This window comes from Haematobia irritans, chromosome 5 (genome assembly GCF_050003625.1).
Source record: "Haematobia irritans isolate KBUSLIRL chromosome 5, ASM5000362v1, whole genome shotgun sequence".
NCBI classification, from domain to species: domain Eukaryota; kingdom Metazoa; phylum Arthropoda; class Insecta; order Diptera; family Muscidae; genus Haematobia; species Haematobia irritans.
Window position 1 is genome coordinate 114,371,823 of NC_134401.1, and position 26,126 is coordinate 114,397,948.

The 26,126-nt window shown below is 35.6% G+C and overlaps 1 protein-coding gene across 1 annotated transcript in view; it reads right to left on the reverse strand.

The window, feature by feature from the left end:
- Window positions 1–821: 821 nt before the first annotated feature.
- LOC142238079 (acyl-coenzyme A oxidase 1-like) overlaps window positions 822–26,126 on the reverse strand; it is a 46,965-nt gene continuing 21,660 nt past the window's right edge. Inside the window, exons 2-7 of the mRNA XM_075309608.1 lie at window positions 18,485–18,641; window positions 18,129–18,421; window positions 17,659–18,064; window positions 5,574–6,080; window positions 1,377–1,641; window positions 822–1,302 (exon numbers count right to left, since the gene is read on the reverse strand). Coding sequence (XP_075165723.1) covers window positions 1,021–1,302; window positions 1,377–1,641; window positions 5,574–6,080; window positions 17,659–18,064; window positions 18,129–18,421; window positions 18,485–18,641 — 1,910 coding nt within the window. The 3' untranslated portion in view covers window positions 822–1,020. The remainder of the gene's footprint in view (window positions 1,303–1,376; window positions 1,642–5,573; window positions 6,081–17,658; window positions 18,065–18,128; window positions 18,422–18,484; window positions 18,642–26,126) is intronic.

Genomic DNA, 26,126 nt, shown 5'->3' on the forward strand with positions numbered 1-26,126 from the left:
TGTCAAAATTTTATTTCTATAGAAAATTTTGTCAAAATTTTATTTCTAAGAAAATTTTGTCAGAAATTTATTTTTATCGAAGTTTTGTCAAAATCTTCTATACAAATAAAATTTATAGAAAAATGTCTAGAAATTTACAGAAAAATTTCCCAAAATTTTATTTCTATAGAAAAATTTTCCAAAATTTTATTTTCATAGAAAATTTTTCTAACATTTTCTATAGAAATACAATTTAGGAAAAAATGTGTAGAAAATATCTAGAAAATGTTCCCAAAATTTTATTTCTATAGAAAATTATATCAAAGTTTTATTTCTTTAGAAAATTTTGTCAACATTTTTTTTATAGAAAAGTTTGTCAAAATTTTCTACAGAAATAAAATTTATAGAAAAATGAATAGAAGTTGGTAGAAAAATTTCCCAAAATTTTATTTCTATAGAAAATTTTCTCAAAATTTTATTTCTATAGAAGATTTTCTCAAAATTGTATTTCTATGGAAAATTATGTCAACATTTTATTTCTATAGAAAATTTTGTAAACATTTTATTCTTATAGAAAATTTTGGCAAAATTTTATTTTAATAAAAAATTTTGTGAAAATTTTTTTTTTTGAAAATTTTGCAAATTCTACCAAAACTTCGAGAATGCTACCAATCTATCAAAAAAACCGTGGGTAGAGGTTGCAGCTTACTAAAATTACCCGAAACTAAGAGTAAAAAATTCCAAATTTAATTTTTCTTCCTTGTTCGAATAATGGGGGATAAAAACTATATGCATTAACATATAAGACAATGTTCCACAATGTGATATAAAAATTATTAAAATTATAAAAAAGATATTTTAAAAATGCTATATTTGTCAAATACTTACAAATTATTTACAAAAAATTAAATTAGCTAAAATAACAAAAAAGTACAAAAACAGGAAAGCTATACACCATGGAAATATTTATACACTGGTAAAAAATACGATAATATACAAAATCTTTTTTTGTTTTTTGTCAGATATCCACAAGAACATATTTTACAATTTAGCTTTGGCTTTTGCAGCATTCTCCTTCATAAATGGCTTCAAATGCTGTTCAAAGAAATCGGGCACAGGTTTCTTATTCAGTGGATGTTTAAGGGCAGCCTCAAACAAACGCTCGTAAACATTGCCATCATAGGAACCCAAAGCCGAACTTAAAACTTTATCGTGAAACTCAAAACCATCGGTTATGGCTATAACATCAGGGCGTAATTTCTTAAGGGCCTCTTCTAAACGCACTTGCAAGGCTGCAATTTCATTTTCTTTAACTGGGACAAACTAGAAATAGGAGAACAATTTTCTAGTATTATTTTCCATTCTATAGAAAATTTTTAATTTAACCTTGAACTTACTCTTAAAATATCACCCAAATGACGGAAGAATGTCTGTATGACATGTAATTCCAATAAATTTTCCAATACTTTTTGGAATTGTGGTGAGCGCTTGTTCTTGCCTTGACCATGCATAACTTCTTGATAAAAGTTGCCGGTAACATAAACACGACCATGCAGTTCAGCTGCTTTAGTAAGTTCCAGAGCGGAATTGTTCACAGCAACAGGTTGACTTTGGCCAGCCCTCAAGCGGGCATTGTAACTGTTATAGGCAACACGAGTGGCTCTGTAAAGCATAAGTAGTGAATAATTATATAAAATATAGAAATTTTGACATTTGTTAACAATATCTTAGATAGAAAATATACACAAAACAGATGATCATAGAAAGAATTCCATTGAAAAAGCTGGTTTAGATCAAAACTTAATAAATTTTTTAATTGAATATCTTCAATCCCACAAATGATCAACGAGTTAATAAATAATCTACCAAAATTTGGAGAAAATTTTACCACAAAAAACTAACAAACTACAAAATCTTATTTTGAAATTTTTTTTGTCTAAAATTTTATTTCTATAGACATTTTTGTCCAAAATTTGTAGCTAGAGATAATTTAGTTAGAATTTTATTTCCATAGAAAATTTTGTCAAAATTTTATTTACATAGAAAATTTTGTCAAAATTTTATTTACATACAAAATTTTGTCAAAATTTTATTTCTACAGAAAATATTGTCAAAATTTTATTTCTTAGAAAATTTTTCAAAATTTGATTTCTATAGAAAATTTTGTCACAATTTTTTTTCTATAGAAAATGTTGTCAAAATTTTATTTCTATATAAAATTTTGTCAAAACTTTATTCTAATAGAAAATTTTGTCAAACTTTCATTTCTATAGAAAATTTTGTCAAAATTTTATTTCTATAGAAAATTTTGTAAAAATTTCAGTTGTACAGAAAATTTTGTCGAAAATTTATTTTCTAAATTTTTATAAAATTGTATTTCCATAGAAAATTTTGTCAAAATTTTATTTACATAGAAAATTTTGTCAAAATTTTATTTACATACAAAATTTTGTCAAAATTTTATTTCTACAGAAAATAGTGTCAAAATTTTATTTCTTAGAAAATTTTGTCAAAATTTGATTTCTATAGAAAATTTTGTCACAATTTTATTTCTAAAGAAAATGTTGTCAAAATTTTATTTCTATAGAAAGTTTTGTCAAAACTTTATTCTAATAGAAAATTTTGTCAAACTTTCATTTCTATAGAAAATTTTGTCAAAATTTTATTTCTATAGAAAATTTTGTCAAAATTTCAGTTGTACAGAAAATTTTGTCGAAAATGTATTTTCTAAATTTTTATAAAATTGTATTTCCATAGACAATTTTGTCAAAATTTTATTTCTATAGAAAATTTTGTTAAAAATTGTATTTCTATAGAAAACTTTGTCAAAAGTTTTTTTCTATAGAAAATTTTGTCAAAATTTTAATTCTATAGAAAATTTTGTAAAAATTGTATTTCAATAGAGAATTTTCTCTAAATTTTATTTCCATAGAAAATTTTTTCAAAATTTTATTTCTACAGAAAATTTTGTCAAAATTTTATTCCTATAGAAAAATTTGTCATTTTTTGTTCTATAGAAAATGTTGTTAAAATTTTACTTCTATAGAAAATTTTGTCATAATTTTATTTCTATAGAATTTTTTTTCAAAATTTTATTTCTATAGTTCTGTATTTGTCAAAAATTCATTTCTACAGAAAATTTTGTCAAAATTTCAGTTGTACAGAAAATTTTGTAGAAAATGTATTTTCTAAATTTTTATAAAATTGTATTTCCATAGACAATTTTGTCAAAATTTTATTTCTATAGAAAATTTTGTTAAAAATTGTATTTCTATAGAAAACTTTGTCAAAAGTTTTTTTCTATAGAAAATTTTGTCAAAATTTTAATTCTATAGAAAATTTTGTAAAAATTGTATTTCAATAGAGAATTTTCTCTAAATTTTATTTCCATAGAAAATTTTTTCAAAATTTTATTTCTACAGAAAATTTTGTCAAAATTTTATTCCTATAGAAAAATTTGTCATTTTTTGTTCTATAGAAAATGTTGTTAAAATTTTACTTCTATAGAAAATTTTGTCATAATTTTATTTCTATAGAATTTTTTTTCAAAATTTTATTTCTATAGTTCTGTATTTGTCAAAAATTCATTTCTACAGAAAATTTTGTCAAAATTTCAGTTGTACAGAAAATTTTGTAGAAAATGTATTTTCTAAATTTTTATAAAATTGTATTTCCATAGACAATTTTGTCAAAATTTTATTTCTATAGAAAATTTTGTTAAAAATTGTATTTCTATAGAAAACTTTGTCAAAAGTTTTTTTCTATAGAAAATTTTGTCAAAATTTTAATTCTATAGAAAATTTTGTAAAAATTGTATTTCAATAGAGAATTTTCTCTAAATTTTATTTCCATAGAAAATTTTTTCAAAATTTTATTTCTACAGAAAATTTTGTCAAAATTTTATTCCTATAGAAAAATTTGTCATTTTTTGTTCTATAGAAAATGTTGTTAAAATTTTACTTCTATAGAAAATTTTGTCATAATTTTATTTCTATAGAATTTTTTTTCAAAATTTTATTTCTATAGTTCTGTATTTGTCAAAAATTCATTTCTACAGAAAATTTTGTCAAAATTTCAGTTGTACAGAAAATTTTGTAGAAAATTTATTTTCTAAATTTTTATAAAATTGTATTTCCATAGACAATTTTGTCAAAATTTTATTTCTATAGAAAATTTTGTTAAAAATTTTATTTCTATAGAAAATTTTGTCAAAAGTTTATTTCTATAGAAAATTTAGTCCAAATTTTAAGTCTATAGAAAATTTTGTCAAAATTTTATTTCCATAGAGAATTTTCAATTTTATTTCCATAGAAAATGTTTTCAAAATTTTATTTCTACAGAAAATTTTGTCATAATTTTATTTCTATAGATTTTTTTTTTCAAAATTTTATTTCTATAGAAAATTTTGTCAAAATTTCATTTGTACAGAAAATTTTGTCATTTTTTTTCTACATTTTTATAAAATTGTATTTCCATAGATCATTTTGTCAAAATTGTATTTCAATAGAAAATTTTGTCAAAATTTTATTTCTATGGAAAATTTTGTCAAATTTTATTTCTATAGAAAATTTAATTTCTATAGAAAATTTTGTCAAAATTTTATTTCTTTAGAAAATGTGGTCATAATTTTTATTTCTATAGACAATTTTGTCAAAATTTTATTCCTATAGAAAATTTTGTCAAAATTTTATTTCTATAAAGAATGTTGTCAAAATTTTATTTCTATCGAAAGTTTTGTCAAGATTTCATTTCCATAGAAAATTTTGTTAAAAATGTATTTTCTAAATTTTCATAAAATTTTGTCAAAACTTTATTTCTACCAAAAATTTTGTCAAAATTTTATTTCTATAGAAAATTTTGTCAAATTTTATTTCTATAGAAAGTTTTGTCAAAATTTTATTTCTATAGAAAATTTTGTCCAAGTTTTATTTCTATAAAAATTTGTGTCAGAAAGTGGAGAGGAATATTTTTCAAAATCTACCAAATCACCACGAATTCTACCAGTTTTGGTAGAATTTTACCAACTGTGGCAACCGCACCCCCGAGTCGATCTAGCTATGTCCGTCCGTCCGTCTGTCTGTGAACCTATTATTGGTTCAATCAACTTCAAATTTAGCACAAGTATCTATTTTGGGTCAGAATAGAATCCTATTGATTTTGGAAGAAATCAATTCAGATTTAGATATATTTCCCATATATATGTTTCGCCCGATATGTACTTATTTGGCTCCAGAAGCCAGAGTTTTTTCCTGATTTGCCTTAAATTTTGCACTAGGAGTACAACTGTGAAAATTTTATTTCTGTAGAAGATTTTGTCAAGTTTTTTTCTATAGAAAATTTTTTACAAAATTTTATTTCTATAGAAAATTTTGTAAATACTTTATTTCTATAGAAAATTTTGTCAAAACTTTATTTCTATAGAAAATTTTCTCAAAATGTCAATTCTATAGAAAATGTTGTCAAAATTTTATGCTTAGATAAATAAATAAAATAGAAAAGGAAGGAAAGGAAAGAAGGTGTAGAGAAGTTCATCACTATACTTAAATACAAAACATATAATTTGGCAAACAATAAAAAACAGTTTTATAACTTACCCAACACATGCAAATTGTAAAGCTTTCACCAGACAATCCCACGTTCCAGTCCAATTTGGGAAATGTGACATTTGAGCACATTCCGATAAATATGACATTGTTGGCATTAATTTCTTCCCCTCCAAATGATCAGCCCAAACTTTCATAAGGATTTTACCCACTTGCATATACAATACAGAATTTTCACCCTCATAGGTACAGGCAGCGGTGGCAGTGGCAAAAAGACTACCCAAATTGGCAGCTAACAAATAACCATGACCACCACATCCTTGACGCAAACGTTCAATGCCAAATGTGGAATCATAAGAACAGGAAACTTTTAAAATACACGCTAAGGCATGAAGTTCTGGAAGACGAGAGAAATCTTGGCGACTGATTGCATCGGCTGTCTGATTATACATTTGGTATAAATTTCCAGCAGCTAACCGATATGCAATGGCTGTGGCAATTTCAGGTATAACTTTCATTTGTTGGGTTAAATGTTCCAAAACTTTTGGTTCAGGTTCGCTGTAATGGAAAAAATGTAGTTAATAAGTTTTGGTTATCGCAATTTTGTATGAAAATAAAATATGATTGCCGCTAACACTATCGATCATAATCGAAATTCATATTCTCGTTTTTCAAGAAGTAAAACTGGAAGACTGGAGATATATATAAAAATAAAATGTTTGGAAAACGGGTGCCGCAAATGTTATTATTTTGCTACAGTTTTTTATCTCTTCGAAAAGTTCAAACTTTCATTACTAACAAAATTTGTTTGTTACAAGATATTTATAGTTGCCATGAAAAAAGTTTTACACAGACGAATTACTAAATCTGTGTCACCTACCTAGCACCATCTAACAGTCAAGATAAAGAAATGGGCGAATGGAAGGCAAACGGCGAACATGCTTCAACGAAAAAGATGGCTGTCCGTAGAGCCGAAAGCAGATGACCGGCGTTTTCCGAGATTAACAAGGTGTTATACACATCAAATAACTGAAGAATTGTAAATATATCCAGTGACTGTACTATCAGTGGGAGGAGCGCCATCGTAGAATCTAGAGCTAAGCGGAACATATGGTTAGAGCACATGGTAACGATATAAATCGAGCATGTATAATTGCTAAAAACGAACTAAACTTGTTTCTGCTTCTTTCATTGAGCAATGCAGACACTGTCGTAGCCAGTCTAGAGATATCTACAAGCAAATATTGGGTATCTTCGGTCTACATGGGACATGATAGGGAGATGCCACCCTGTGCCGTTAAGACCTTAGTTGAGGAGTCACTAAAAACAAAGACAAAACTCATTATGGGATGCGATGCAAATGCACATCATAGTATTTGGGGAAGTAGTGATACTAATGCAAGGGGAGAGTCGCTAATAGAGTTTATTTTGCGTACTAACCTGGTAGTTTGCAATAAGGGAGATGCACCAACCTTCGTCACCAGGAACAGACAAGAGGTTTTGGACGTCACGTTGACCTCTCCGGAACTGAATGATAAGATATCTAAGTGGCAAGTTTTGAGGGAACATAGCTTCTCAGATCATCGCTACATCAGTTTCAGATTGGCTGTTCGTACTTCAAAGACCATATTTCCGCCAAATGTTAGGAAAGCTGATTGGAATAGGTATAGGGAATCGTTCAATTTGATGATACCGGAAATGCCGGAGACAAATATGAGCACTGTGCAAGATATCGAACACGCAGTGGAGCGGATTACTAAGGCCTTCAACATTTCACTGAAAGCTGCATGCCCTAGAGGAAAGCCAAGGGGAAAAAATCGGCCGCCATGGTGGACTACGGAGTTAAGTAATATGAGGAAATCCTGCAGGAAGCTCTTTAACAAAGCAAAGTCCACAAGAGCTCCGGAGGATTGGGACACTTACAAGATGAATCTGAGAGCATATAAACGAAAACTGAGAAGGTCTCAACAAAACTCTTGGGATGATTACTGTAGCAGTATTGAGAATACGTCAGAGGCTTCCAGACTACGGAAGGTACTAGCATCCACTAACACCGCTCCAGGTTTCATTAAAACATCGGAGGGAAATTGGACAACGTCCAGTGAGGAGACGTTGGAGGTACTTTTGGACACACACTTCCCTGGAAATCAGACGGTTGAATCATGTTCCGGCGGTGTAACAGAGGCTCAGCTATCATTTTCTATCGAGGAAATTGTGTCGGAATCTAGAATAAAATGGGATTTAAATAGCTTTGGACCATTCAAATCCCCCGGACCTGATGGAATTACTCCGGCGGAGTTACAGGCAGTGGCTGAAAGAATTATCCCCTGGTTGATGGTGATATATAAACGATGTGTAAACTTAGCATATATTCCAGAAAAGTGGAGGGAAACAAAAGTCGTCTTCATACCTAAATCAGGAAAAGCCTCTCACTCGAGTGCGAAGGATTTCCGACCAATCAGCTTATCCTCATTCCTACTTAAGACCCTGGAGAGTATGATAGACATGTATCGTAGAACTAGTGTGGATTCAAGTTTGCTCTCGAAACGACAGCATGCATACTCGAAGGGCAGGTCTACTGAGACCGCATTGCATGAACTAGTCAGCTTTATTGAAAGCTCACTATCTGTCAAAGGATACACAATCGTGGCGTTTCTAAACATCGAAGGGGCGTTCAATAATGTCCATCCGAGCTCGATATTAAATGGACTGACAACTCTGAATGTTGATCCAGGTATACTTAGGCTGTTAGACGAACTTCTAATAAAGAGACGTATTTCAGCCACACTAGGGCATGCAAACATACAAAGGTATGTGAACAGAGGCACTCCCCAAGGAGGAGTTCTATCACCTCTTCTTTGGAATGTTGCTATAAACAACTTTCTGGTTTCCCTAGAAAAAGAAAGGATAAAAGTGGTGACATACGCAGATGATGTGGCGCTAGCAGTCAGGGAAAAATTCCCATCCACGATCAGAGATATTGTACAGAGAGCACTCCGGATGACTGAGAAATGGGCGAAAGATAATGGTCTTGGAGTAAATCCAGCAAAGACAGAACTAGTCATGTACTGCAAAGATCGCAAAACTCCCACGGTTAGGCCCATTTCCTTAGGGGGTACTGAAATTCCCTTTGGTGAGTGTGCAAAATACCTTGGCGTTATTTTGGACAGGAAGCTGAATTTTAGGCTTAATATTGAAGACAGGGCGAGAAAATCCACGGTAGCTTTGTACTCGTGCAAAAAGGCAATAGGGGAAAAGTGGGGACTAAGACCAAAAATTGTGCATTGGCTATACATGGCAGTAGTTAGACCTATAATGCTATATGGTGTTGTAGTCTGGTGGCCGGCACTTCAGAAACCGACTTGTTTAGATAAAGTTCAGAGTATGGCGAGCTTATGTATCTCAGGTGCATTTAGTAAGACAGGAACAGACTCCCTTAATGTCATGCTACATCTATTGCCTTTAGACATTTTGGCCAAACAGTCAGCTGCAACAACGGCTGTGCGGTTGCGCGAGCTATCGCTGTGGTCGGAAAAAATGTACGGTCATAGTTCGGTCCTCAAAGTAATGCCAGATGTGCCTAGCGTAGTGGATTACACCCTGGCAAAACAACTTTTCAACAAAAAGTTTGAAACTCTAATTCCCAACAGTGAGGTGTGGTGTACACAGACCTCGGGGAATAAAAGATATATAGATTTCTATACTGATGGCTCCAAATTGAATGGACAAGTGGGGTTCGGAGTATATTCTAAAGATCTGGAAATTCGAATAGCGAAAAGATTACCTAATCACTGTAGTGTTTTTCAGTCTGAAATATTGGCAATAAGAGAGGTGGTGAATTGGCTGAGAAGTAATGTTCCAAAAAATATTTGCATTAATATATACTCAGACAGTCAACCTGCAATAAAATCCTTGGACTCTGTGTTCCTTAACTCGAAAACGGCCATAGACTGCCGCAAATCTCTCAACGAGATGGCTGAGCAGTACAATATTCACCTAATATGGGTGCCTGGCCATAGGAACATACCGGGGAATTGCGAAGCAGATGTGTTAGCAAGGCTAGGAACTACCTTACATATTCCAGGGGAACTAGAATCTGTTGGTATGCCTCTGGCCACCTGCAAGCTCTTACTGCGTGAGAAGGCTGTTATGATGGCCAATATTCGATGGGAAAATTGCAAGGGTTGTAACGACACCAAGCAAATATGACCCCATTTAAACTTAAACCGCACACTAGATATGCTAGTGTTCTCAAGGCGTCAGATAGCACTCCTGATATCTGCTATAACGGGTCGCTGCCTGATAGGCGAATTTGCAAAAACTATAGGTGCAAAGAATAATGACTATTGTATAAGCTGTCATGGTGTGGAGGAAAAGGAATCAATTAAACACCTCTTGTGTGAGTTTCCTGCTCTTTGTGTAAGGCGTAAGCGAATTTTAGGAGCATATAGCTTTAGATTACTGGCTGACCTGGAAAACGTTAACTTAAGCAGTTTGTTAATGTTTTTGGAGCAATCTGGTTGGTTCCACAAAAGTAAATAATAGAGAAGGTTCAGTGGTTAAGACTAGAAGTGCCCATGTGTAATAGGTACTTTTAGTTAGATGTGGTATCACAATGGACTGAATAGTCTAAGTGAGCCTGAAATTTAATAGGGCCTAACCTAACCTAACCTAGAGCACATGAAGCAAAGTAACCTAGTCACAGGCACAGATACGTTGTGGTCTACAACAAGAGCCCTCTCGAACCCCGCTTCAAAGGATGATGGGAAACAGGTTACCGAAAAGATGCACGAGGTTTTTAACCGACAGCTTAGATAGAGTGATAGAGCGAAAAAGCGAGCCGCTCGTTTTATTCGTGGCCTCCGAGCCTATGGCACACCAAAATTTACCTGAGCCAATGTTTCCGATGTCACCAACATTACAAAACCATTCAATGCACTGGGAATCGACGGAATTGCAATAATAATGCTAAATCATCTGATAATACTGGAAATTGAGTACTTGACCAGACTCGACGTTCAGAAAATGGTGCGATAATTCTACTACTGAATCGTACATACCCATCTCCCTCCTCTCGCCAGTAGACAATATACTTGAGACGCTACTCTTCTCCAGCCTTGTGCTGAATTTTCCAGCTTCAAACATTGATTCCATAAAGTTGCATGCCATTACAGGATACATAAACTGAGGACCCAACCTTCTCAAGTAGTGTAATAGGACGTTATACGTGGCTCTTGACCTATTGAGAGATCTATGACACACAAGGAACATACACTGACGGCTTTTCTTGATATTGAAAGCGTTTTGAATTGTACAAGAATTGAGAAGTTATTATTACTGGATGGAGGGGGTGCTACTTCAAAGAAATCTGGAATCGGTACTGGTAAACTCTACAAGAAATGCGACTACAACAAGAGGACTACCCCAAGGGGGGTAGGTGATATCACCGTTACTTTGGTTGCTCATAGTAGAAATATGTTAGTGGGGTATGCGGATGATATTGCTCTAATTGTGTCAGAGAAATTTCTGGACACAACCTCAGATGTGATGTGTGAGGCTTTGTAGGTTCTATCCGACTGAGCAAGGAACTATGGTTTGACCGTTAACCCAAAGACGGAGCTAGTGCTCTTCACTAGAGCAGGGACGGGATTGAATCTATCCAGATCGGCCAAGTACTTGGGAGTTGTCATGGAACCCAGACTAAACTGGCTGGAAAATACGGCAGTCCATCAAAAGAAGGCCTATGCGGCACTGTATGCGTGCTAAAAGCTGTTCGATGAGCGCTGGGGGATGAAGCCATCGCTCTTTTACTGACATTTTTCCAGCCGTTATAAGACCGGTAGCTACCATTACGAGCTATCGGAATCATATAAAGAAATTCAGAGGGATAAACAGAACGGCTCTCATTAATATGACTGGTGCGATGAGGACAACTGCCACTGCTGCTCTGGAGGTTTTAATGGGAATTTACCCGCTTGATCTGCATACCAGGAAAATAGCCGATGTTATACTCATGAGACTGAAGAGCTTGGATTCACTTAGAAACGCGGTCTGCAGGCACACATAACTTGCTGCTTCAGTTGGGCAACGCTTAAGGGCGGACTATATGGCGACTCGGCATGTATATGAGGGAAGGCTGATATTGATTCTCCTACCCAGCAAAAAAAATTGGAAGTTCTTCTAAAGGCACAACTCTACAAGCACTTCCAAAAATGCCCTTCCAAAGATGTTCTCTATTTTAACTACACAGGAAGTTCTTTTAATTTGATTTTTTAAAACTCGCTTTTTTCATAATAAGAAATTTTAATTTTTTATGGAAAGAATTAATAAAATGGTAGAAATTATTTAAATTTGGTGGAAATAAATTCTAAACCCATTCTAGAAAAATTGCACATTTTTTAAAATATTTGAGGTCAAAAATTTTAGGCAAGCGTTAGAATGCATTAAAAATCAGGAAAAATTATAAAAAATATTTATTTATCAAAATATGGCACAATTTTATAATTCACATTCAAAACATTGAATTCGGACCACACCTTAAGAAGTGATGCAAATTCAGTGCAACGGTTGTGGAAATGGTGGACATCCGTGCTATGACAAGCCCATGTTAAATTCATCGCTTCTGCGCCAATTTTGCACAACTTCCGGATCCAAAAAGAACATTTTCACTACTTTTTTCGCGACGTTTTTTTTTGCAGGGTAAGTATAGACGACTGGGAAGAAAAGCGTATACGTTTTAGAGATCTGAACATTTATACGGACGGATCGAAAATGGTTGAAGGTACTGGTGGTATCTACTGTGAGGAGCTAGGAGTAAGGGAGTCATATGGAATGGACAGCGCATGCAGCTTCTTTCAGGCGGAGGTTTTTGCTATTACCGGAGCTCCTGTTGATGATACCGATATTCAGAAGCGATATCTACTTCTTCATCGATAGTCAGGTAGCAATTAAGGCCTTGGATAATACGAACATATTGTCGAAGGTAGTCAGCAGCTGTCGAGAGAACTCAGAGTTCTCGCTGAACAGCATAATATTACTCTGTGCTGGCTAACTGGACATTATGGAATAAGGGGAAATTAGGAGAAGTGGATAACATCGGAATGAATAACATCGTTACGGAGGTTTCCCCCTATCTTTATATATTTACAGGGTCAATGTCAAATACAATGATTTGAGGAAGGAACGATGGGCTTCCTATGTGGATTGCGAGCAAAACCAACTGACATGGAACCACAAGAGTAGTAGAAACTCAGGATTTTCCATGGCGACGCATAGGGAGGATTTGAGACCGTTAATAGGCATCATAACAGGATGGAAGACCTAGAGAACGGGTTTCTTTTCAAGAACGCAAATGAGATATGACTAATCCTGGCAGAGGAAGATAGAAGACGAAGAGGAAAGAAATAACTACGAGAAACCATTTTTCCTTTCTACGGAATTGGTGTCATCCTCTATAACCTAACCTGACCTTGCGAAGGCATTCAATATGGTCAGCCATACCACACTGTTCGAGGGCATCGAAGAGACGTTTCTATCGACAGGAACCAAACGTTGGGTTCTTAACAACTTGCGCGGGCGCCAGTCGCACACGGGATTTACAGATATAAAGTCGAAACCAGGAATAGTTAAATAAGGTTTTCCCCAAGGTGTGGCCATATCTCCGTCGATGTTCAACCACTACCTATCTTCTATTCCACCGCTTCTGACGGTGTCGTAATTATGTCATATGCGGAAGACAGTACACATGTAGCATCCATGTCTCTTATTGATGACATAAGCCATCGATTAAACATGTACCTTGCTAATCTTACTAGTTGTAGCATTGCTAGGTAATTGAGGATATCCGCCACAATATCCTCAGCCACATCATTTACTACACGGTCAGCAGAAGTATTCAGTCAGTTAAATGGGAGGGTCAATGGCGTAACAAATCCAAAAATAAACTACCAAAAGGTTCTCGGTCACATTAAATAGCATTTTTGAGATATCTGCACACACCACTGCAATTTTTGATAAATTCTCCGGTAGGAACCAAGTCCTCAAGTCTGAATACCTATAAGGCAAACGGCCTGTCAGTGTGGACACCTGAATCAAACCGCACGCAGTGGAATTACATACCGACCTGTTCTTACAATTGTGACAGGGTGTCTGCGAAGTTCCCACTGGAACATCATTAAGGGGAGACCTGATCCTCCCGTGCGTACACAAACATCTTGTGTATAAAGAACCACATCCCCATGAATGTAAGGGCCAGATCTAGCGTTACAAAAGAGGGCATCTAGATCAGTTAGCAAACTAGGCAGGTCTGAACAGCATTCATGAGTGAAGCGATGAGAAGCTACAAAACTAATCCTGTTCACGGAGTCCCACCATGGTCCATAGAATCAGAGGAAAGAGATTTTGCACGCCAGGGTAGCTTTGGTCTGGCGAGTGCAGCAGCCTATTTTTCAGTGATTGATAACAGCTTAGCTGACATGTGGGTCCTATCTGTATTCAGGGCCACATGACAAGGGTCATCTTTTCACTTGCCCAGCTGAACTTACCCAAGTCATTACCACATCACTCTGGACGCATTCCATCTTAGTCGCAGAGTTCCTCTGATGATGATGTACCAATGGATGATAACGCAACAAGAACAACAACAAGTGGGGGAAGATAAAGACAAGATTATGGATTATGCCGCCCTCGTTTGAATTCCTAGAATAAGCGAGACCCAATGGAAAAATCTTCAAAGGGAGCAGAATACTGTGCTGAGGATTGCATCTGGATATCACTTCAAGAAGGAACAGTATGATCCCAAAATGCTCTCGGCAAGGCAACATAGTGACCTTATAATTCACCAGCACCTACTAATGTGCAGGGGCACAGCCACCCAAACCATGTCACATTCGAGGCGGCATCATCTGCGTAAGCGAGACCCAATGGAGAAATCGTCAAAGGGAGCAGAATGCTGTGCTGCAAATTGCCACTGGATATCACTCCAAGACACCGGAGCAGTATCTGCAGCATGATCCCAAATTGCTCTCGGTAACCCCCTCACCCACCAGCACCTGATAAAGTGCAGCGTTGTTCTCCTCACCCACGAGCACCTGATGAACTGCAGGGGGTAACCATCCAAAACCACGCCACATTCAGGAGGTCACCATCTGAACGAGCCAATACTATCTGGTTCGACATTAGGAAAGACTTGCAATCAATTTTTCACCTGATCGTCGATGACAGCCCCCGTTTGAACTTCTAATATAAGTGAGACCCAATGGAGAAATCTTCAAACCGAGCAGATTACTACACAGCGGATTGCCAGTGGATATCACTCCTAGACACCGGGAAAGTGCCTGTAGTATGATCCCTAAATGCTCTCGTTTAGGCAACACATTAACCTCCTCATCCACCAGCATCTGATAAAGTGCTGGGGGAAACCTTCTGAACGAGCCAAGGCTATCCGATTCGACCTTAGAAAAGACTTACAATGAATTAATCACCTAATCGGTGATGACGGTCAATTTTTGGACTACTAGTATAAGCGAGACCCAATGGAGAAATCTTCAATCGAAGAATATTGCTGTGCTGCAAATTGCCACTGAATATCACTTCAAAACAATGGAGCAGTATTTACAGTATGATCCCAAATTGCTCTCGGTAACCCTCTCACCCACCAGCAACTGATAAAGTGCAGGGGTAACCAACCAAACCATGACACATGCGGGAGGGCACCATCGGAACGAGCCAAGGCTATCCGGTTCGACCTCAGGAAAGACTTAAAACCAATCCCAAAATGCTCTCAGTGAGGCAACACATTATCCTCCTCATCCACCAGCAAGTGCTGGGGGATACCATGTGAACGAGCCAAGGCTATCCGGTACGACCTTAGAAAAGACTTACAATGAATTAATCACCTAATCGGTGATCACGATCCCTTTTTGGACTACTAATATAAGCGAGACCCAATGGAGAAATCTTCAAACCGAGCAGATTACTGCACAGCGGATTGCCACTGGATATCACTCCTTGACACCGGGAAAGTGCCTGTAGTATGATCCCTAAATGCTCTCGTTAAGGCAATACATTAACCTCCTCATCCACCAGCATCTGATAAAGTGCTGGGGGACACTATCTGAACGAGTTAAGGCTATCCGATTCGACCTTAGAAAAGACTTACAATCGGTGATGACGGTCCCTTTTTGGACTACTAGTATAAACGAGACCCAATGGAGAAATCTTCAATCGGAGCAGATTGCTGTGTTGTAAATTACCACTGGATATCACTCCAAGACACCGGAGCAATATCTGCAGCATGATCCCAAATTGCTCTCGGTAACCCCCTCACCTACCAGCAACTGATAAAGTGCAGAGGTAAACAAACAAACCACATGTAGGAGGGCACCATCGGAACGAGCCAAGGCTATCCGGTTCGACCTCAGGAAAGACTTAAAACCAATCCCAAAATGGTCCCAGTCAGGCAACACATTAACCTCCTCATCCACCAGCATCTGATAAAATGCTGGGGGACACCATCTGAACGAGCCAAGGCTATCCGGTACGACCTTAGAAAAGACTTACAATGAATTGATCACCTAATCGGTGATCACGGTTCCTTTTTGGACTACTAGTATAAGTGAGACCCAATGGAGAAATCTTCAATCGTAGAAGATTGCTGTGCTGCAAATTGCCACTGAATATCACTCCAAAACACCGGAGCAGTATTTGCAGTATGATCCCAAATTGCTCTCGGCAACCCCTTCACCCACCAGCAACTGATAAAGTGCAGGGGTAACCAACCAAACCATGACACATGCAGGAGGGCACCGTCGCAAGGCTATCCGGTTCGACCTCAGGAAAGACTTAAAACCAATTAATCACCTGACCGGCGATGACAGTGATGAGGGAATAAAGACGGCATTGGAGGCCGTGCACATGGCAGCAGTTCGGAAGGCAATATCTATCAGCGATGATGAGAGACGACAGCGTAGAAAGCCCAGACGGGTATTGTCTCAGCCCTTTCATTGCATGTCCTGCGAAACTAACAGACATGACAACTACTTCACTCTAGACTTATTCAGTACAGGCAACACGATTCCTCGAACTGGATGCAGAAGCTTAAATGTCTAATCGATGTAATTTATTTAATTTATTTTGTGTTTTTTTTTTTTATTTTCTCTTTTTTTACTTACACAAAAATCCCAGGGGCTAAATCAATAAAATTTATTGGAATTAGAATGTACCGACGTATATTTAAAGGCCGATCCTATTTCCATTTAACTCTACATATCTTTAACTTGTTTAGCCCTACCGATCTTCCGGGTTTACTATTTGAAGAGCTCGGGATTGGAATTTCGAATTGACTATGTCTTAGATTACTAAGTTTCTAATCTGATCTTTAAATTATTCATAATTTTCTACTACGTACACTGAAAAAAATATTGTCGTGAGGTCAAAGATTTCATGTCTTTAAAATACGAATACAAATTTTGCTTAGCATAGAAGACGCATTTCTCTAAAATAAGGTTATTTTCCTTGTCCAAAAATGGGTATCTTAACATGAAAGAAAAAATGTATAGGCTAAGGTCAACTTGACTTTAATAATTCAGAAAAATTCTTTAAATTTAATGAAATTTTCTTTAAATTTGTTGTCTTTTTGCATTTTGACTACAAAGCAAAAAATCGTTCAAATATAGGACATGTTTTTCAAAACTTTATTTTAAAGAAGTTTTTTACTTCAAACATAGCATAATTTCTACTGGAAGTCGAGTTCTAATTTGGAAAATAAAGTTGCCGTTAACTCGTTTTTAAAGGACTTTGATAGCATATGAAGAAAAAAAGCTGAGAAAGCGAAAAATTAAAATTTGCTTCCTAGAAGCAAGTACACAAAACCTAAATTTAATAGAGAATTGTGTCTTAAAAGTATCCTTACTTGTATTCTCGGCTTCTTTGGCTCGGAATCAATACCAAGTTTTTTAAAGTAAAGACAAAATCTTTGGAACCAAGTATGCTTTTTTTTAGTGTAGTCGACCTCAAATACATTTCTCATAATTATTTATTAATTAATAGAGTAATAGGTCCATTAGTTTTTTTATATATCACGATTTTGGCAATCTTATTATTTAAACGAACGATCGTACGATCTGGCTTTACTCACCTCTCTTCGATGGGACTTTGACGTCTTACCACCGAATATCGAGTCACAACCGTCGCAGCTTGGGCTAACATTAGCGCATTACCAATGGCCACCATACAGCGTACATATACCATGGGGAAATAGGACAACTGAGATACTGGACTTTTGATGAATGTACCATCGGGCAGAACTTGCTGATTTTTCATTAGCATATTCATGCGAGGCACACGATAATTTTTCAGACCCAGGAAACCATTGTTAACACCATTCATACCCAATTTTTTGCCAATCTCTCCAACATGGACACCAGGCAGAGGCATATGGGTTTCCTCATCGCGGATTTGAACGACAAACATTTGAATGCCCTTGGGTTCATTGTCGATAAAGAGTTGAGCCACAAAAATACAATAATTGCAGGTATGACCCACTGCATAAAAGGAGAATAAGCATATCAAAATCCTGCATATTTTTCTCAGTCCTCAACTACTTACATCCTCCAGGCCACCATTTATAGGATGTCATGGTGGGAGTGTTTAAAATAAATTCCTGTGTTTTACGATCATAATCAGCTCGGGATTGCAAGCCTCTAAGATATGTTCCATGACCCAATTCCGTTTGAGCAAAGGTTCCAATAATTTCACAATTATCAGCACGACGCCCAAATTTCTCATATTGTTCTGGGGTACCTTGTCCTTTCAGTGCTCTTGTGAACATGACCAAGTGTACGGCAAAGGGATTACCTGCTGGCATAAGAGCCGCACCTGTAGGTCCACCCATTAGGGTCCTGGAAAGAAAACAAAATAGTTTGTTATTATATTTTAAACATTTCCACTACAATTGAACTTACGGATATACTTCACTTCCTTCGGGATTTAAACGATCCTGTATAGCTCTCAATTTTTTAGTAGCTGCTACTGCATGTTTTACAGCAATGGAAGCCATTTCTTCGTAAGAGGTAAATTCATGGTTAAGGGGATCGTCTAAATCCGTGTATAGCTCTTCCTCTGTAAAGAAAAATAATTGTCTATAAGCATAAGAAAATTTTATATTATTTTAATTTAACCTGCAGATAAAACAAGTGAGCAAAGTTCATGTTCTGCGTGGACGACCACCCTACCCACCACCCTACTGAATTAGTAAACAAAAGTACGTGTTGGGTATCACTGAAATGGGGTTAGGAGATAAAGCGTATTTCCATATTTAAGAAAATTAAAGGGTATATGTTTATGGGAGTTTTATCACAATTTGAACATATATGTCTGATATTATAAAAGGTTGGCTGATAAGTCTGACACATGACCCGGTCTGACACATAGATGGCGTCGCTAGTATTAAGTGCATATTATTTTTATATAGTACCAACCTTCAAATGATTCGTGTCAAAATTTGACGTCTGTAAGTCAATTAGTTTTTGAGACAGAGCGTCTTTTGTGAAGCATCTTTTGTTGTTGTGAAAAAAATGGAAAAAAAAGAATTTCGTGTTTTGATAAAATACTGTTTTCTGAAGGGAAAAAATACGGTGAAGGCAAAAACTTGGCTTGATAATGATTTTCCGGACTCTGCCCCAGGGAAATCAACAATAATTGATTGGTATGCAAAATTCAAGCGTGGTGAAATGAGCACGGAGGACGGTGAACGCAGTAGACGCCCGAAAGAGGTGGTTACCGACGAAAACATCAAAAAAATCCACAAAATGATTTTGAATGACCGTAAAATGAAGTTGACCGAGATAGCGGAGACCTTAAAGATATCAAAGGAACGTGTTGGTCATATCATTCATTAATATTTGGATATGCGGAAGCTCTGTGCAAAATGGGTGCCGCGCGAGCTCACATTTGACCAAAAACAACAAAGTCTTGATGATTCTGAGCGGTCATTGCAGCTGTTAACTCGTAATACACCCGAGCTTTTCCGTCGATATGTGACAATGGATGAAACATAGCTCCATCACTACACTCCTGAGTCCAATCGACAGTCGGCTGAGTGGACAGCGACCGGTGAACCGTCTCCGAAGCGTGGAAAGACTCAAAAGTCCGCTGGCAAAGTAATGGCCTCTGTTTTTTGGGATGCGCATGGAATAATTTTTATCGATTATCTCGAGAAGGGAAAAACCATCAACAGTGACTATTATAAGGCGTTATTGGAGCGTTTGAAGGTCGTGAATCGCGGCAAAACGGCCCCATACACCCAGAGAAGGAATATGATCACCTCAAACATGTTTTAAGAGCAAAATGTTATTTTTGGGGTGGTGACCATGTAACATGGTTTTCGCAACCATGTTATTTTCTCGGAAATCATGTATCTGATTTCGGCAAGCAGGTTATATTTGACGAGAAAATAACATTTTAGTGACAAACATGTTACATGGTCACCATACAAAAATAATATTTTGCTCTTGAAACATTTTTGAGGTGATCATATTCCTTCTCTGCGTGTATGAAGAAGAAAAAAGTGTTGTTCCACCAAGACAACGCACCGTGCCACAAATCATTGAGAACGATGGGAAAAAATTCATGAATTGGGCTTCGAAATGCTTCCCCACCCACCGTATTCTCCAGATCTGGCCCCCAGCGACTTTTTCTTGTTCTCAGACCTCAAAAGGATGCTCGCAGGGAAAACATTTGACTGTAATGAAGAGGTGGTCGCCGAAACTGAGGCCTATTTTGAGGCAAAACCGAAGGAGTACTACCAAAATGGTATCAAAAAATTGGAAGGTCGTTATAATCGTTTTATCGCCCTTGAAGGGAGCTATATTGAATAATAAAAACGAATTTTGACAAAAAATTGTTTTTTTCTTTGTTAGACCGGGGACTTATTAACCAACCTGTTATATGTCTGATATTATATATAGTTGTAGCTATAGTTAATTTTGCACCTACAGAGTTAGTATACAACTAATATTGAGAGCTATATCTAAATCTGAACCGATTTGGATGATATTTTGCATGTTTGGCTGGAAGTTATGATGTGCTAAATTTGAGTAAGATCGGTAACTAAATGAGGTCAAAAATAAGTTTATTAGAGACAATTTTCTTAAAATCGGACGTTGCATATATATGGGAGCTTAATCTAAATATGAACCGATTTGGATGATATTTTGAAGATTTGGTTGATATCACAGAAGTTTACTGCGTGCTTAATTTGAATAAGATCGGTTAATAACTAAGAGTTTTATGGTCAAATTTGAGAAAATCGGGCGATACATATATATGGGAGCTATAGCTAAATCTGAACCGATTTCCATGATTTTTTGCACATATAGTAAGTACTATAGAAGATTAGAGTACGCCAACTTTGGGTAAGATCGGTTGATAAATAAGGGACTTATGGCCAAATTTGGGAAAATCGGACGATACATATATATGGGAGCTATATCTAAATATGAACCGATTTCGATGAAATTGTACACACATATAGGGTGGTAAATTTGATTACTTTGTGCCAAATTTGACGGCGATCGGTTAGTAAAAAAGTGCAACGTGACCTCATTTGTCGAAATCGGGCGATACATATATATGGGAGCTATATCGAAATTTGATCCGATTTCTTCCAAATTCAATAGCGTTTGTCCTTGTGGCCAAAAAACACCCTGTATCGATTTTACCAAAATCGGTTAATAATTGCGGTCGGAATTCTGTGAACAACAAATACATGGACAGACGGACGGATGGACACCAAGCGCTAGATCGACTCAGGAGGTGATTCTGAGTCGATCGGTATATAACAGGTAGCAGGTAACATAGGTAGCATGTGGACAATAAGTCCACAGATAACAGGTTGATAAGTGCACGGTCTAACAAAGAAAAACACATTTTTTGTCAAAATTAGTGTTTATTATTCAACATAGTTCAAAGTTATTATACCCTGACCACTATGTGGTCTAGGGTATAAAAATATCACCAATATTTCTTCAAATTTAGAACAATCATCTTGGAAATATTCATCATTTAATTATGAGCCGCATGTCTTTCAAGTAAAGCAATTTTTCTTTAAAGTAAAGAAAAACATTTTTTGATTTGATCTTTAAATCAACAGAAATATTCAATCTTTGGATTAAAGATAAGAACGCTTCAAATATAGGCTAAGACTAATATTGAGAATTTTGCTTCTTTGGTTCAAAGTTTTTTGAAATTAGGCAAACATTTTTCATTTTTAAGCATATGCTTCAATTAGTATTTTTACCCCCATTTTCACGGTAGTTAACTAACTTTTAAACCATATACTCAAAAAAAGTTTATTTGGATCCAAAGATTTAGACCTTCCCTTAAAGAATTTGATATTTATTCCGAAACAAAGATGGGCTTCTTTAAAATAAAGGAATTTTATAGCGAATTATCTGGCTTTAAATCTAGGACCAGCGGAAATTTTTTTATTAAATATTTTTCTAATAAAAATATTTTTTTTTTATATTATACATCGTTTTTATTTTATTTTTTCGTCATATATAATTGTATAAATATATTATGTTTTTCATTAAAAATCAACAAAACATTAAAAATTATCGTAATTTGCAAAACCTTCACAAAAGAACTACCATGGATGTGAAAAAGTCAAACGGCACGTGTTCAAATCCCAACGGGTATGATTTTTTATACATATATATTTTTTTTATTTTTTACTTTTTTATTGATTTTCTATTCATTTTTCCGCAATTTAATTGTCCAAAATTTAAATTTCGACTTAAAACGGCCTAATTCCATACTTTCCAAGACTTGCCCAAAAGGACTGCATCGGAAATGGGAAAAATTGATGGGGAATTGCGGGATACGCTTTAAAAGAAATGTCTGTGGAACAACTTCCAATTTTTTTTGTTGGGTATTATAACCCTATCACCATTCTATGGTGGTGGATTTAAAAACAGATTAAAAACAGATAGTAAACTAATTTTATTTTGGTTGCACTTTTCACTTGGGATAAAGGTTGTACCATTCTCTTAAAATATCTCTTATCAGAGAGAAATTTGTGATTAAACCCCGTAACTAGGCACTTGAATGTTTGGTAAACACTAAAAAAAAAAAACAAACAAAAAACACCCCTACAATTGATAAATACTGTTCCGATTACCTAACTATGCGAAAAAAAAGCTTGCCATTTGGCTGTTTGTTTACTATGGCTAAAATATAAAGATAAGATGAAGATTTGGTATAACAACTTGATAAAGTCATTGCATTAAAATAAGACTTAATCTAAAGACGTAATCTTAAACCAAAAATTGGAATATAATCACCCCAAATTTTTTTCTACAGCATATTGTTATGTGGGAGAGGAAAACACAATATATTTCTCGCAACAATGGTATTTTCTCGGAAATTATGTTTCTGATTTCGCCAAGCATGTTTTTGTTTGGCGAGAAAAAAAATACGTATATAATTCAGTTCATGATCGGTATATATAGGGGAGTCTATAAATAATTACGAACCGTTACGAACTCTTGCGTGGTAATTAGAAAGCTAGAAGTGAAATATGGGTGTCGCTTTATATGGGGGCTATAAACAATTATGAACTGATATGGACTAATTTTTGTGTGATTGGGGATCGGTTTATCTGGTGGCTATATATAACTATAGAACGATATGGAACAATTTTGGCATGGTCGTTAGAGGACATATCCTAGCACAACGTACCCAATTTTAACCGAATCGGATGAAATTTATTCCTCCAAGAGGCTCCTGAGGTCAAATCTGGGGATCGGTTTATATGGGGGTTATAACTGTCCATATACTAACACAACATCAACTGAATCAATTTGAATTTCGTTCCTCCAAGAGGCTCCAACAGCCAAATCTGGCAGTCGGCTACACCCTCAAAAAAATCGCATCTGTAACATATACCCCAAACCAAATTTTACTTCAAGTATATATATTTTCAGGATTGGTTTCAACAAAATATTGTTTGTATTGTTCAAACATATTATGTTTCACCTTAGGGCACACACTGGTAGAAAAAAAATTAAATGAAATTTTCTTTGTGTGGATATATATTTTAAGGCGCCAATTGGTTACTTTCATTTTTATACCCTGCGCCACACTGTGGAACAGGGTATTATAAGTTAGTGCATATGTTTGTAACACCCAGAAGGAGACGAGATAGACACATGGTGTCTTTGGCAATAATGCTCAGGGTGGGTCCCTGAGTCGATATAACCATGTCCGTCTGTCCGTCTGTCCGTCCGTCCGTCCGTCCGTCCGTCCGTCCGTCCGTCCGTCTGTCTGTGAACACATTTTTGTGATCAAAGTCTAGATCGCAATTTAAGTCCAATCAAATTTGGCACATGTTCCTAATTTGGGTCAGAATAGAACCCTATTGATTTTGGAAGAAATCGGTTCAGATTTAGATATAGCTCTTTCGCCCGATATAGACTAATATGGACCCAGCAGCCAGAGTTTTATACCGATTTGCTTGAAATTTTGTACAAACATAACACTTAGTCGTATAGTCAAGTGTGCAAAATTTGATTTAAATCGGTTCAGATTTAGATATAGCTCCCATATATATCTTTCGCCCGATATGGACTTATATGGCCCCAGAAGCCACAGTTTTGGCCGAATTTGGGTGAAATTTTGTAGTAGGAGTACAATTAGTAGTATAGTCAAGTGTGCAAAATTTGATTGAAATCGGTTCAGATTTAGATATAGCTCCCATATATATCTTTCGCCCGATATGGACTAATATGGTCCTAAAAGCCAGAGTTTTGGCCCAATTTGGTTGAAATTTTGCACAGGGAGTAGACTTAGCATTGTAGCTATGAGTGCCAAATTTGGTTGAAATCGATTCCGATTTAGATATAGCTCCCATATAAAGGGTGATTCTTTTGAGGTTAGGATTTTCATGCATTAGTATTTGACAGATCACGTGGGATTTCAGACATGGTGTCAAAGAGAAAGATGCTCAGTATGCTTTGACATTTCATCATGAATAGACTTACTAACGAGCAACGCTTGCAAATCATTGAATTTTATTACCAAAATCAGTGGCAGAAAATCCGGTTTTTTATCGACAAATTTTGTTCAGCGATGAGGCTCATTTCTGGTTGAATGGCTACGTAAATAAGCAAAATTGCCGCATTTGGAGTGAAGAGCAACCAGAAGCCGTTCAAGAACTGCCCATGCATCCCGAAAAATGCACTGTTTGGTGTGGTTTGTACGCTGGTGGAATCATTGGACCGTATTTTTTCAAAGATGCTGTTGGACGCAACGTTACGGTGAATGGCGATCGCTATCGTTCGATGCTAACAAACTTTTTGTTGCCAAAAATGGAAGAACTGAACTTGGTTGACATGTGGTTTCAACAAGATGGCGCTACATGCCACACAGCTCGCGATTCTATGGCCATTTTGAGGGAAAACTTCGGAGAACAATTCATCTCAAGAAATGGACCGGTAAGTTGGCCACCAAGATCATGCGATTTGACGCCTTTAGACTATTTTTTGTGGGGCTACGTCAAGTCTAAAGTCTACAGAAATAAGCCAGCAACTATTCCAGCTTTGGAAGACAACATTTCCGAAGAAATTCGGGCTATTCCGGCCGAAATGCTCAAAAAAGTTGCCCAAAATTGGACTTTCCGAATGGACCACCTAAGACGCAGCCGCGGTCAACATTTAAATGAAATTATCTTCAAAAAGTAAATGTCATGGACCAATCTAACATTTCAAATAAAGAACCGATGAGATTTTGCAAATTTTATGCGTTTTTTTTTTTTAAAAGTTATCAAGCTCTTAACAAATCACCCTTTAGTAATATAGTCATGTGTGCCAAATTCGATTGATATCGGTTCAGATTTAGATATAGCTCCCATATATATGTTTTTCTGATTTCGACAAAAATGGTCAAAATACCAACATTTTCCTTGTAAAATCGCCACTGCTTAGTCGAAAAGTTGTAAAAATGACTCTAATTTTCGTAAACTTCTAATACATATATATCGAGCGATAAATCATAAATAAACTTTTGCGAAGTTTCCTTAAAATTGCTTCAGATTTAAATATTTCCCATATTTTCTTACTAAAATTGTGTTCCACCCTAGTGCATTAGCCAACTTAAATTTTGAGTCTATAGATTTTGTAAAAGTCTATCAAATTCTGTCCAAATCGAGTGATATTTAAATGTATGTATTTGGGACAAACCTTTATATATAGCACCCAACACATTTGACGGATGTGATATGGTATAGAAAGTTTAGATCTACAAAGTGGTGCAGGGTATAATATAGTCGGCCCCGCCCGACTTTAGACTTTCCTTACTTGTTTTACTTGCAGCTTACTCTCTAGGTCTCTCCTTCTAAACACATATATATTTATAGGCCTTTCCTAAATTAATATATATTTGCATCTAAGCATATTATATTTACAAACATTTTATGTCCCAAACATAATATGTTCTAACATATTAACATATATGTCGCAACATTAACATCTCTTGTAAGAGTGCAAGAAAAATAAAAAATAACGTCTTGATTTGAAATCTTAAATCTGTAGAAGTAAAATGTGGAAA